The sequence below is a fragment of the Entelurus aequoreus genome, linkage group LG08 (genome assembly GCF_033978785.1).
Source record: "Entelurus aequoreus isolate RoL-2023_Sb linkage group LG08, RoL_Eaeq_v1.1, whole genome shotgun sequence".
In the NCBI taxonomy this organism is placed as follows: Eukaryota; Metazoa; Chordata; class Actinopteri; order Syngnathiformes; family Syngnathidae; genus Entelurus; species Entelurus aequoreus.
This window is the reverse complement of record NC_084738.1, coordinates 1,207,304-1,222,332: the sequence shown is the minus strand read 5'-3', so window position 1 is coordinate 1,222,332 and position 15,029 is coordinate 1,207,304. Positions and strand designations below refer to the sequence as shown.

Here is a 15,029-nt window from a genome sequence, read left to right as displayed (position 1 = left end):
TTGCTCTTGTAATTATTGAAACTATTAGCCTATTCATTCGCCCTTTAGTCTTAGGTGTACAATTAGCCGCTAATTTAACAGCAGGTCATCTTCTTATACAACTTATTGCTTCCGCAGTATTTGCCCTCGTCTCAATAATACCACCTGTAGCTTTAATTACATGTATTGTCCTCTTTTCAATTAACTCTGTTAGAAGTGTCTGTTGCCATAATTCAAGCGTATATCTTTGTCCTTCTTTTAAGCCTTTACCTACAAGAAAACGTCTAATGGCCCATCAAGCACGCGCATATCACATTGTCGACCCTAGCTCTTGACCTCTAACATGCTACCAATTAGCATTAGCAATTTTACATGGCCATTTCATCACCTCCAATTTTGGTAATGAAATTTACAGCTAGGATGCACCTTACATTCAAACAGCTGGTGCGCAATGAATACAATACTTACAGTACAAACACTTTTTAGGGCGCAATAAAATAAATGGCACATTCAACTTAATGACAAGGACTACTTCCTGACTAAGGCAACACGCCGTAATCTATACAACACTGCCATCTAACGTCTTGGAATTGCAACTGCATGCAAAGTCTACTACTACATAATACAGTACAGTACTTGCAAATGAGACACTGAAGTGTAAGAAAACAAGATATAATAACTGGACCACACAGCTTAGTGGTAAATGTTACATTTAGAAAATGTGATGAATTAATATTTATTAACACATTTGAACACACACAAATGTACCAAAAATGTGTACTGTTGAGTACCAAGTATCAATTCACAGGTACAGGGCGGGAATTGGCACCACATTTAATGTGAAAGGTACCAGGGGGTGTATATTGTAGTGTCCCGGAAGAGTTAGTGCTGCAAGGGGTTCTGGGTATTTGTTCTGTTGTGTTTATGTTGTGTTACGGTGCGGATGTTCTCCCGAAATGTGTTTGTCATTCTTGTTTGGTGTGGGTTCACAGTGTGGCGCATATTTGTAACAGTGTTAAAGTTGTTTATACGGTCACCCTTAGTGTGACCTGTATGGCTGTTGACCAAGTATGCATTGCATTCACTTGTGTGTGTGAAAAGCCGTAGATATTATGTGACTGGGTAGGCACGCAAAGGCAGTGCCTTTAAGGTTTATTGGCGCTCTGTACTTCTCCCTGCGTCCGTGTACACAGCGGCGTTTTAAAAAGTCATACATTTTACTTTTTGAAACCGATACCGATAATTTCCGATATTACATTTTAAAGCATTTATCGGCTGATAATATCGGCAGTCAGATATTATCAGACATCTCTAATTTTAGCCCCACAGGACTCGGACAAGAAGAGGAAGCCCAGATGCTACTTTGAAACCAGCAGATTAGTTTTGTACCATTTCCTACAAAATTCTCATGAGAAGTGTCGTTGTTAAAATATCCACACTGTCATGCTCTCTGTTGCTAAGGGGGATGTGAAGACACCAGGAGGAGGAGGTAAATAAACAAGAGCAATACATTTGTTAGGATCTAGGAATAGAACTAACAAGATACGACTTAGCTTACCAAGATGGCTTCCTTGTGTTTGGACTGTCGCTAACAAAATGACGTCACTTTTTCTCCCCTCATGTCCAAAAGTTGGAATTGTTGTACATTTTAGTGAGCGGAGTGACGGCTGAGAAAACAAAGTCTTGTCGGTTTATGGTCTTTTCTTTGAGCCTTTGCTAGCTAGCTAGCTAGCTAACCCTATCCCTATTTAACAGTGTTTTTGTTTGTTTCCTACGGAGCCCCTAAAGGGACATGGGAGAATTTTTTTTTATATAATGTTTTTTATTTTTTATTATTATTTTTGTTTTAGACATGTATCTTTTTATAAAGTTATAAAAAATAAAGTAATAATAAATAAATGTATCATTTATTTTTTTTTAGACATGTATCTCGTGTGCACGAGAAAGTTTCTCGTGCGCACGAGATACAAATGTAAAAAAAAAAAAAAATTATACATTTATTTATTTATCTTTTTTTTTAGACATGTATCTCGTGCGCAGGAGAAACTTTCTTGTGCGCACGAGATACATGTCTAAAAAAATAAAAAAAATAAAAATTATAACATTTCTTTATTTTTTTAATGACTTTATAAAAAGTTTTTCGTGCACGAGAAACTTTCCCGTGCGCACGAGATAGTTTCTCCTGCGCACAAGATACATGTCTAAAAAAAATAAAAAATACAAAAATAAAAAATTATAAAAAAAATGTTTTCCCCATGTCCCTTTAGGGGCTCCGTAGTTTCCACTAAGCTAAGCTCTTCTTTCTTTATTGTTCCGCCACACGTCCATCACCGAGCACATATAACCACGCTTCTTCCCCACAGAATCACTATCACTGACCAATGAGGACTAACCCCTTCCTGGTACGTGGGTGTTGTCCGCCATTATTAAGCATCATAACAGCATCCATCATGGCCGCCTTCTTCTTCCTCCTCCTCCTCCTCCTTCTCTTCTCAATACTTCAATTATTTCTTCCACTCACTTTTTTTTTGTTCTCTTCTCAGAGTGCTGCATGGGAACACACACATTTCAAAGAGTGTGTGTTGATATTTGTCAGTCCAAAGTGTGCGGTGATAGAATTTTCAGCGTTGGAAAAAACGTTAAAAAATGGAGGCTAATCGTCGAGCCTCCATTTTGTTTTGTTGTGTGTGACTTTGATTTAATTGTGTGATGTACCATGACATAACATCCCTTTATCAACCATTTTGTGACCAGTTAAAAGCAAACATAAGACAAAATGAAAGATATTATGTGCTCATAAATGAGTTAGCTATTAGCAACTTAGGCTTGTAGCGCTCCATTGCTAACTGTTGACGTAAAGTTTCTTGACCTATTATTTTGGTATTGGTTATTTTGGTGGATTATACAGACTTTCAAATTAATGTTTGAATCATAATTAAAAGATTCGAATTGAATAATAAAAAAAAATACTCAACTTTTTTTTAGCAACTTAAAGCTAACAGATTCTCTTCATAACCACAAAATGTACTTTATGACTGATTATATATTAAAAAAAAAAGGTGTAAGTCATGTTGTGAGGTTTACAGCGAATTACTTGCTAAAATCCAACCAGTGTTTACTTTAACAATACGTTAATGCCCAAGCTATGCTAACTAGAGATGTCCGATAATGGCTTTTTTGCCGATATCCGATATTCCGATATTGTCCATCTCTTAATTACCGATTCCGATATCAACCGATACCGATATGTACAGTCGTGGAATTAACACATTATTATGCCTAATTTTGTTGTGATGCCCCGCTGGATGCATTAAACAATGTAACTTCACCAAGAATTGATTAACGTGGACCCCCGACTTAAACAAGTTGAAAAACTTATTCGGGTGTTACCATTTAGTGGTCAAATGTACGGAATTTGTACTGTACTGTGCAATCTACTAATACAAGTTTCAATCAATCAATCAAAAATAAGGTTTTCCAAAATAAGAGAACAACTTAAACTCCACACTGCAAAAAGTCAGTGTTCAAAAACAAGAAAAAAAAATACAAAAATGAGGGGTATTTTATTTGAACTAAGCAAAATTATCTGCCAATAGAACAAGAAAATTCGGCTTGTCAAGACTTTCCAAAACAAGTAAAATTAGCTAACCTCAATGAACCCAAAAATACCTTAAAATAAGAATATTCTCACTAATAACAAGTGCACTTTTCTTGGTAGAAGAAAAAAGAGACCTTTTTGCTCAATATGTTGAAAAATATTCTTAAATTAAGTAAATGCTAGTGCCATTATCTTGACATAATGATATGCGTACGGCATCATGATTTTTTTTTCATGCTTGAAGTAAGAAATTATTACTTTAAAAAGGTAGTTTTATACTTGTGAGTGTTGATGACACAGCTTTGCAACAGTTGATATTCTAGTTTCAAGCATGTTTTACTCAATATAGGTCATAAAATCTCAGCAACAAGCTGCAATATCTTACTGAGATCATTTGGACAAAAACCCTTAAAACAAGTAAAACACTCTAACATAAAATCTGCTTAGTGAGAATAATTATTTTATCAGACAGAAAATAAGCAAATATCACCCTTATTTGAGATATTTAATCTTACTTAGATTTCAGTTTTTGCAGTGCAGTTATGGAAAAAAGTGCCAACATGGCACTGCCATATTTATTATTGAAGTCACAAAGTGCATTATTTTTTTTAACATGCCTCAAAACAGCAGCTTGGAATTTGAGACATGCTCTCCCTGAGATAAACCTGATACCCATTACAACTATGGGAAATACTATACTTTGACTATCACAAAGTGCATTATTTTTATAGATTTTTTTAAACATGCCTCAAAACAACAGCTACAAAAACAATGAAGGCACACAGCTTCAGTCCAGAGTATACTGGAGTAGAAAAGTAAACAATAACATAGTCCTCCTTTAGTGCAAGACTGCCTGGCATACTGTATAACAGGGAATTATAAACTGGGCTCAATCTTCCCTGCTCTAACGTATTTGTATGACTAACAAAAATGTGCTGCAAGCTAGTGGTGAGTGCTTGAAGTGGCCTACCAGTCAGCCAGAGCTTCTGAAATGCTGAAGGAAGACGTCTTGGTTCCTCCTCGCATAACCAACTTTTTGCAGTCATTGCAAATTGCCAGTTTTTTTATCCATCAGACACACTTTAAAATAATCCCAAACCATAGACATGGTGTCGTTAGTCAGTCACCGAGCGAGCTCGCTTGTTAGCCACGGCTACAGCACCGGCAACAACACACTCTTGTTGTTGTCATGCTCTGCGCGCAACGGTTTGATGAGGTCATCAAACTTCACCAGTAAACCTCCTGTGTTTTAATTTTACTTTTTGAAACCGTTACCGATAATTTCCGATAATACATTTTAAAGCATTTATCGGCCGATAATATTGGCAGGCCGATATTATCGGACATCTCTAATTATATTGTTTTAACTATAGGCTAAAGTGTACTTAATCACCTACGTTATTTCAATCAATCAATCAATCAATGTTTATTTATATAGCCCTAAATCACAAGTGTCTCAAAGGGATTTCTGTTGTGCTCCACTTTATGAAAGTAAAAATAATAATTACACAAAATTTTTTTATCTTGATTTATTCTAAAGCTAGATGGAAAGGGGTCACCAAACAGAGTTTTGGCATACTAGAATGTTTTTATTTTTTAAATCTGTGCTTTTAGTTTACAATTAATGATGTGTTCAATTTAAGGGTTTTTAGGCTTTATTCAAGTGTTTTAAGCCAGTGTTTCTTAACCATTGTTGGGCTGTGAGCATCCCTAGGGGGCCGCCAAATAAATATCGGTTTCTCAGCTTTGGTCCGTATGCAATACACTTTTTTACCACTTGTGGCAGTAATGACAATCTCAAACAAACCGAAGAAGACGTTTCTTAAGCGCAAAAATTATGATTAAAGTTAAAGATGTATTTTTTTTTTTTTATTGAACTTTAATTTTATTGCCAGTTTAGTTTAGAACAGTGGTTCTTAACCTTGTTGGAGGTACTGAACCCCACCAGTTTCATAAGCGCTTTCACCGAACCCTTCTTTAGTGAAAAATAAAATGTTTTTTTCTTAATTTAATCTTAATTTATGAATAATAATCATGAAATTATGTTATTATATTAAATAAATACTAATAAAGATATATTTTACAAACAGAACGTTACAGGAATGTACACAAGATCCCATGTTTACATCTCATTGTGCAAAATGGGAATGTTTTAGTGGGAACTAAATGCGATATTGGAAAGGGGTAGAAATTATTTCCATAGCAGGACCCCCACCCAGACATACAATACCAGTACACAGCACTGAGTTAGAGGGAACATTGTTTGGGGGTATCCATGAGTCGGGTGTGTCCTGACCTCCGCGGCGGTGGCTCCGCCGAACCCCTGAGGCCGATTCACAGAACCCCTAGGGTTCAATCGAACCCAGGTTAAGAACCACTGGTTTAAAAACAAATGTATTATTTATTATTAATTCAGTTGATTTATTTTAGAACTACATATTTGTACGTACATTTATTTTTCGTCAGTTATTAGTCCCTTCTTATGCAGTATATTTGATTAGTACTAGTATCAGTCTGCTCTAAGCCTAAAGTCATAATCTCTGTAAGTAGGTTAGATGTAATTATTGAACTAAAATCAAGAGGAAAATTATTCATTTTGTTGTGGAAAAGTTGGTCAAAAATGTATGAACCCCTTTTTTAAGCGATGCTAGCAGGCTAAAGGTTACAAAATGTTGTTTTCGACATGTTTTTAACAGATTTTTTTTTCGATATATAGGAATCAAAATGTTATAAACAACAAATTGTTGGACAAGGACATGCTGAATTTAGGCTAGATGATTTTATTAAAAACCTTTGGAGCTGAGTTAGCCGTTAGCAGCTAATGGCTATAAGCTAAACAAAGTGTGGTCCTCACTAATGCGTGACAGATGGTTGTTGTGTCATGAATTTTAGCCGACACATTTCTCCGAGAGACGATGTGTCGTCAGGGGTTCCCCTTATGTGACTTCTTCTTCTTGCTTTTTAACGCTCAATGTGGCCCCGCCCTCTTTCTGTGTGTCCCCCGACAGTCGGAGACCCCCGCCTTCTCCGACCCACTAGACCGGCAACCTTCCTCCTTCCCTACCTCTCCATCCACCCCTACGACGCCACAGGGCAACAGCGCCACCTTCCTGCAGCGACTCCTACCTTTCTGCAAGGCCGACCCCTGACCCTCGACCCCGCGCCATCCCCTCCCCCCCACGCAACATGCATGATAGACCTCTGAATATACATACTGTACAAATACAGTATATTACTTCTGTAAGACACCAAGGAGGGAATATTTGACACATGCATATGACTAGGGATGTCAAATTAACTTTATTTATGACACTGGAAGCGTTTCCACAGGGATACATTTTATTTAATATAATAGAATGCCATGAAATAATGAAAAATGCTGTTAATTGCAAAAGTCATCAAATATGTTACTCATGAAATAAATAAGTTAGTTATGACAAAGATCATTAATCCATTAATTTATTATGATTATATAAGGTTCCATTTCACAGTTTAAAAAAAATTAAGGACAATTAATTGCATTATTTCAGATTCTAATTAATTAAAAAACATGTTAAAAAATAAATAAAAATTAATATACAACATTTTCATCAACTATTATTTTACAATATATTTATTATTATTGATTAATTTATGTTTTTCTTCCTGTTTTTGGTACTTAAATAAATGAAGTATATACTGGTCATGAAATAAATCAATGTGAAAGATAATAAAATGGGGCTACATTAATTACTGTATTTCATGTAAAATACACTGAAATATTTCACATTTTTATTCATTAATTTATATCCTAATGACATGTTGATTATTGATTTAGCCGTCTATTTTCTCCCCTTTTTATGGTTTGAATAAATTCAGTAAGTAATTAAATTAATCATTTTAAAATGAGATTTCATTCGTTTGAAATATTTCATGTAAAATACACAAAAATATTACACTTTTGTATTAATTAATTCATATCCTAATGACATGTTAATTATTGATTTATTCATCTATTTTATCCCCTTTTTATGGTTTGAATAAATTCAGTAAGTAATTAAATGAATCATTTTCAAATGAGATTTCATTCATTTGAATTATTTTATGTAAAATACACAAAAATATTACACTTTTGTATTAGTTAATTTATATCTTAATGACATGTTAATTATTGATTTAGCCGTCTATTTTCTCCCCTTTTCATGGTTTGAATAAATTCAGTGAGTAATTAAATAAATCATTTTAAAATGAGATTTCATTCATTTGAAATATTCTATGTAAAATACACAAAAAATACTTCACATTTTTATTAATTAATTTATATCCTAGTGACATGTTGATTGTTGATTTAGTTGTCTATTTTCTCCCCTTTTTATGGTTTGAATACATTCAGTAAGTAATTAAATTAATCATTTTAAAATGAGATTTCATTCATTTGAAATATTTTATGTAAAATAAACAAAAATATTTCACATATTTATTAATTAATTTATATCTTAATTATATGTCAATTACTAATTTAGTCATCTAATTTGTCACTTCTTTTATTGTTTGAACACATTCAGTAAGTATTAAAAGGTCATGAAATAAACCATTTTAAAATGAGGTTTCATTCATTTGAAATATTTCATGTAAAAGACACAAAAATATTTCACATTTTATGAATTTATTTTAATCTTGTTTATATGTTAATTGCTGATTTGGTCACATGTTTTTGGTGTTTGAATAAATTAAGTATTCAAAGGTCATGAAACATAAATTGGTCATGGACTAAATCATTAAGAAAGATAACAAAATGTCAATTATTTCATGACATTATTTCATATTTTTAAATCCTTTTTTATTTATCATTTTAGTTACGTTTTTATTTGATACAATTTGATTGATATGAATGAGTTTATATCTTGAGTATCTGTTAATTACATTAATTGATCAAAATGGCCACAAAAACCTCCAATTTTTATGAATTTTTTTTTGTGCTTTTTTCCATGTTTTTAGTGCAATTATTTAAAAGGATAAAGTATATTTTATAAACTTTTGATCTTATGAAATGAACACAACCTGTTTTTCTTATGACAAATAATACGACAATGATGGTAGGTAAACAAAAGTAACAATATTGTTATGTTAGTTTTGTGCACTTTTAGTTGATTTTATGGTTATTTTGGTCACACCTGTGTTGATTAGCCTCAGTGGGCGTGTCCACCAATCAGCCAATCAGCTGCTGAGCTCCTGGACCTCACCTGCTTCTCGTTATTCTCCTTCACTGTTGGTCTTGTTGTGTTATTTGATCGACGCACGCCATGTTCGGTCACGTGATGATGGATGTAAAAAAAAAAAAAAGAAAAAAAAGTACTGTTCCTTTAAGAGGGTTTGTTATTGACCCTTACTACGTCTATGACGTCATTTGTTTGTTTTCTTTCTGAACAGCAATTGAACCCTAGAAGAACTCTTTCGTTCCCTTCTTCATGAGCGAGGCCTGGATCCTTCCTCCTCATCATCCTCCTCTATGCAACACCAACAATTCTTTTTTTTTTTTTTGTTCATGTCAAATGAAATGAAAGTTTTGAATGAATGAATGAATGAATGGAAGGAACTGTTACTTGTTACAAAGAAGGCGGGATGTGATACAAAAAAGTGCAATATGTAGCAGGTTTCTTTGCTGGCAACAAGAAGATGTTTTGTTTTCCTGCAAAAATGAACATCTTCACTTTTTTTTTTCTTGTCCCCTTCATGATTCTCTGGATGAAATGTTCACTCATTGTTCTTCAATAGTGGTGTGTTGTGTTTTGACCTTGTTCATCATATCTTTGTTGCTTGTTCCATCATGTACATACAATATGTGTCGTGCTGATTAGAAGAGTGTGTATTGCAGACATATTGAAGTGATGTGTGTTTAATAATAATAATAATATTAATAATCATGTTGGCAGGATGTTTGATACCAACATTAGATGTTTGTTTCCTCGTCCCCAAGATAATAATAGTTTGTCCGAGTGTGGATGAAAACATGAAGGACCCTATTTGTTCACTCAATAAAAACTGCAGTATACTGACTAACTATACTTTTTTTTGTTCTCATACAAATATTGTGCAAAAAACACCACTTTTTTATGCAAATTTTAGTTTTTGTAATTTTTTTAAATTCAAAAAATATATTTTTCATCATTACTTTTTTGGTTATTTTTTTTTACACACACTCATGATCATCATGAATGATATTTGCTATCAAAAAATATTGAAAATAATGTTCATATGTATGGGGTAAATTATGACATGAAATAATATTTTTGAAAATATTATTTGTACATAATATATATAATATTTTGATATCATTTATGTTCACAAAATGTATAAGACATTTTATTTTAATAAATATATTTTTAAAACACATCTTCAATATCTAAAAACAATGCAAATAATGTGTCTGCAAAATCGTCAAATTTAGTAAGAAATAATATTTTGAAAATTACACTTAATATTGATTGTCATTATTTTAATTAGACAACTTTGGGATTTTTGTCATGCATTTATATATATATATATATATATATATATATATATATATATATATATATATATATATATATATATATATATATATATATATATGTATATATATATATATATACTATATATATATATATACATATATATATATATATATATATATATATATATATATATATATATATATATATATATATATATATATATATATATTGCAATCTTCAGTACATAACTTGACAAACTGGCAAGTTATAGTTTTAATGGTAAATTAAAACTATATAACAACATAGTTTTAATGGTAGATTATGACATGAAATAATGTAAAAAAAAACACAGTGTCAAATAGTTGAGTGAAAACTATTATTGAAATAATATTCTATTCAACTACAGTGCTTAACAGTTCATTATTTTAATCTTACAATTTTTTTTGCCTTAAATTTATTAGGAAAAAAATGTTCCTAAAATCTCGGGGTTGTTTGTTTTATGGCATTAAGTTATTATTTTACTACTACGCAAACGTGTAATTGCGTACTGTAAAATGTGTACTTACTCTACAGTGGCAGAATTAGTGAATTACACCAAGTAGACAGTGCACAAGGAAGTCGTGCCCTCTTGTGGACTAGTCGGTGTATTGCAGATGGCAAAATAATCCACTGTTCAACTGTACGTTAGGCATACTTATACTATATATAAATATATATAAATATATATATATATATATATATATATATATATATATATATATATATATATATATATATATATATATATATATATATATATATATATATATATATACTGTAGACATCCATTTATTTAATAAATAAAAAGCATGTAATATTACTGTATTTTAATATGGCAAATTTGGGTCAGTGTTGTGCATGGACAAAAAGACTAAGGGCAAACAACTCTTAGAGAATGCAATGCAAACAGTATTCTATTACATAATGTACGTTATGAATGTGTAATTAGTTTATTTAATTTAATTATTACATGGAATACACACACAGAATGTTGCTCAATCAGTTTTATTCAGTAGAGGGGGGTGGAAAAAAAAAAATCTAAGCTCCTGCCAACAAATCAATCACTTGAACCATCCTTCATATCTTCACTTTTTAAACTGATTGGTTGAAAGGGAGTCAATTATTCCAAATAATAGTAACAATAAGAATAATAAATAGCATCTCTCGTTTTAATCTTTCTTTGTATTCAATCACCTCCAGTCAGTAACGTCCACGCCACACACACTTACACACCCAGCAGAATATACAATATGATACACACTTACAGTATTTACAGTAATTGCTAGCTTTCAATGGCACACAACAGTGTATTTCAGACATTATTTCATACATTTAACTTGAATTAGAACCAGTTTTGCAGCTTTATGGGGGCGTTGTCATGATATTACAATGAAAACTGATTTTATTTTGTATTTCCACATGTCTACAAATGAATTCCAATGCAAAACTACAAAGAAAATAGATGATCCTGAGGCTAAAAAAAATTAACAAAACATATTTGTTATCGTTGGGGAATTTGGCATCGCATGTTTTTAATAATTAAATGGATTGGTCCCGTGATTATTTCTATATTTACATCCGTCACACACACTTGCACCTTCTTTACTTCCTTTCAACACAGGATCTCAGCCTTCCAAGGGGAGGAGCTTCATCAATCCCACCACTGCTTAGTGTTAACAGTTTTAGTGCAATTTAAACTTCTATTTCATGATTAAATCTACAAAAGGATACAGGAGAGAAACACACACACACACGCACGCACGCACGCACGCACACACACACACACACACACACACGCACACACACACACACCAATTGAGTGATTCAAGCAAAACGTAACAGAAGGACCTGGAAGGTAAAAAAAAAAAAAAAAAAGGAGCCCAGAAAGCGGCTGAGATGATGTTGGGGAGGTCAGGTCCTTTTTTTGGCCTTTAAAATGCAAGCTGACAGTAAATTGTAGTACATTCAAGCTAAGGTGTGTTCCTATTATTGCACTTGTGTGTGAAGAAGAAGAGTCTAAAATGCAGGAGAAGTAGTGCTCACACCACAAGTATCTTCACCTCGTCCTGCTCGTCAGGGCGGTAGAAGAAGGGGATGCATGGGTTGTCGCCCATGAAGGGGGGAAGTCGCGACGTGCTCCCCTGCGGGTTCTGGATGTCGTGGAGGAGCTGCATGATCTGCTGAGCCGTGCCGTCGCCTTCGGGCACCAGCGCCGCGGGCTCGCTGCGGACGGGGACGTGAGACGACGAGGGGGCTTCCTGGGCGGCGGGCTCTGACAGGGGGATGACTTCCATGGCTTCTAAGAGGCAAAGATAGATGAACACTTCAAAAAATGATAACTCGTTACTAAATGACAATAGTAAAATGTCACTACAATTCAAAATGTAAATGTAAAGATTTATTAAATTTTCAATGATTATTCTCAGTTTGTGTTCAAATATTTACAAATTAAATGAAAAGTAATGTTATAGTTCACATAATCAACATTATATATAATATAAACTGGTAATATCCACATTTTATTCCAGTCACTAAAATGCCTCTTTTGTCTACTCCAAGAAAACTAAGTGGGCTGTGACATACATTACACTAGATTTACCACATATTTACAGTATAGTAACGGCATATTAATGCTATATTTACAACATAGTTACATATGTACACAGCATATTTACGGTACATTTACGGCATATTTACAGTATATTTAAGGTATATTTATCTTATATGTACAGTATATGTACAGCATATTTCTAGTATATTTAAGGTATATTTATCTTATATGTACAGTATATTTACAGCATATTTATGGTATATTTAAGGCATATTTACAGTATATTTAAGGTATATTTATCTTATATGTACAGTATATTTACAGCATATTTATAGTTTATTCAGCATATTTACAGTACATTTGAGGTATATTTAAGGCATATTCAGAGTATAAATAAGGTATGTTTACGATACATTTACTAAATAGTTACGGTATATATACAGTATATTTATGTTATATTTACAGTATATTTATGTTATATGTAGAGTATATTTACAGCATATTTACAGTATATTTAAGGCGTATTTACTGTATAGTTATGGTATATTTATCTTATATGTACAGTATATTTACAGCATATTTATAGTATATTTAAGGCATATTTATAGTATATCCGGCATATTTACAGTATATTTGAGGTATATTTATGGCATATTCAGAGTATAAATGAGGTATGTTTACGATACATTTACTAAATAGTTACAGTATATATACAGTATATTTATGTCATATTTACATTATATTTATATTATATGTACAGTATATTTACAGTATGTTTAAGGTGTATTTACTGTATAGTTATGGTATATTTATCTTATATTTACAGCATATTTATAGAATATTTAAGGCATATTTACAGTATGTTTACGACATTCAGGGTGTATTTAAGGTATCTTTACGAAACATTTACTATATAGTTATGGAATAACTATGGAGTATATTTATGTTATATTTACAGTATATTTATCTTATATGTACAGTATATTTACAGCATAATCATCATATATTTAAAGCAGATAGATAGATAGATAGATAGATAGATAGATAGATAGATAGATGGATAGATAGATAGATAGATAGATAGATAGATAGATAGATAGATAGATAGATATAGTACTTTATTGATTCCTTGAGGAGAGTTCCCTCAGGAATATTTTAAATATTATTTACAGCATATTTATCGCATATGTACGGCATATTTACAGCATATTTAGGGTACATTTAAGGTATCTTTAGGATACATTGACAGTATATTTACAGTACACTTGCCTGCTTGCTGGTGGTGTGCTTGATGCTGGTGCTCTGCATCTGGACAATGGTCCTCGCCAACAGGAAGCAGGTCGGGGTTGACCTGGGTTACGCCCTCCATGTATCGGCTGTACCAGTCGTTCCTCTCGGCCACCAGCCTCATGACAAGATCCTGCAGCTCTGCCAGCTTCGCCTAGTGGACGAAAAGAAGACAATGGAAGATGGATGAACAGTTCTTAAGCGAACAGTTCCCTCCTGGTTACCTTCATCTCTTCTTTATCCTGAGCCAGCAGGGTGATGTACTGCTCCTTCTCCTGGTGCTTCTGCTTCATGATGGCCCTCTGATTCTGATACAAGGCGATGTACTCTCCTGACAAGTTAGCACAGTGATGAGTTGGCGTCTGAAAAGAGAAACAACAATCCCCCTTGCTCACCAATAGTGTCCGTCTCTCCAGACAGTTGAATGCAGCGATGCTCCAGCTCCTCCACTCGCTCCTTCAGGTCGGCCTTCTCCTGCATGAGCGAGGTGAACCGCTGTTGGAGCCTCTCCATGGCGGTCTGCAGCGCCTGATGAACTTCTACCGCCACTCCTCCTTCTAGACAAGAGAAGACTTGATTGATGATCACATCAGCATTAAAATCCCAAGACTGGATGTCTTCTTACCTGATTGCTGGTGATGGTGTTCACAGTGACTATGTTGGTCATGAGCGTGTTCATCCCCATGATGGTGCCCGTGCTCGGAGTGGCTGTGGCGCTCTAGGTTTAGAGCCACGGTGGCTTGGTGCTTTGCTGCCATGTGGAGCCTGTGCTCCTCCCTCAGCTGCCTCCTGGCATCGTCTCGCTCCGCCTCCACCTGGGACAACGCCCCGCGGATGAACTCCTCCTATATTTGTGTCAGGCAAAATATAAAATATCATGAATGTCAAATATAACCCAAACTATGTCCATGAGATGAAGTAATAATTAGTTATACAGTTTGTCTAAAAAAGAAAAGTACAAATAAGAGTGTAAAAGCTCAAATCAATATTAGCTCCTGAACAGAAAAGCACCTTTTATTACCTCCAAAAGATGGCAGTAAATGTATTTGACGTATTTTGGTTTTATGTGTGTGTGTGTGTGTACTATATATATATATATATA

The 15,029-nt window shown here is 33.5% G+C and overlaps 2 protein-coding genes across 12 annotated transcripts in view; one reads left to right on the top strand and one right to left on the bottom strand.

The window, feature by feature from the left end:
• The window catches only part of dnm1a (dynamin 1a), a 115,528-nt gene extending 105,898 nt beyond the window's left edge, over nucleotides 1-9,630 (top strand). For 4 of the 7 annotated variants that reach the window (XM_062055291.1, XM_062055288.1, XM_062055290.1 and 1 more), the window contains one exon: nucleotides 6,586-7,074. In XM_062055291.1, coding sequence (XP_061911275.1) covers nucleotides 6,586-6,616 — 31 coding nt within the window. In that variant the 3' untranslated portion in view covers nucleotides 6,617-7,074. Of the gene's footprint in view, nucleotides 1-2,342; nucleotides 2,382-6,585; nucleotides 7,075-8,986 lie in introns of those variants that run through there. The other 3 variants (XM_062055294.1, XM_062055289.1, XM_062055293.1) reach the window with 2 other exon arrangements.
• Nucleotides 9,631-11,078: 1,448 nt separating this feature from the next.
• Nucleotides 11,079-15,029, bottom strand: part of golga2 (golgin A2) — a 25,574-nt gene continuing 21,623 nt past the window's right edge. For all 5 annotated transcript variants that reach the window (XM_062055282.1, XM_062055284.1, XM_062055285.1 and 2 more), the window contains 5 exons: nucleotides 14,553-14,772; nucleotides 14,323-14,484; nucleotides 14,152-14,258; nucleotides 13,910-14,081; nucleotides 11,079-12,388 (listed from right to left, as the gene is read on the bottom strand). In XM_062055282.1, coding sequence (XP_061911266.1) covers nucleotides 12,129-12,388; nucleotides 13,910-14,081; nucleotides 14,152-14,258; nucleotides 14,323-14,484; nucleotides 14,553-14,772 — 921 coding nt within the window. In that variant the 3' untranslated portion in view covers nucleotides 11,079-12,128. The remainder of the gene's footprint in view (nucleotides 12,389-13,909; nucleotides 14,082-14,151; nucleotides 14,259-14,322; nucleotides 14,485-14,552; nucleotides 14,773-15,029) is intronic.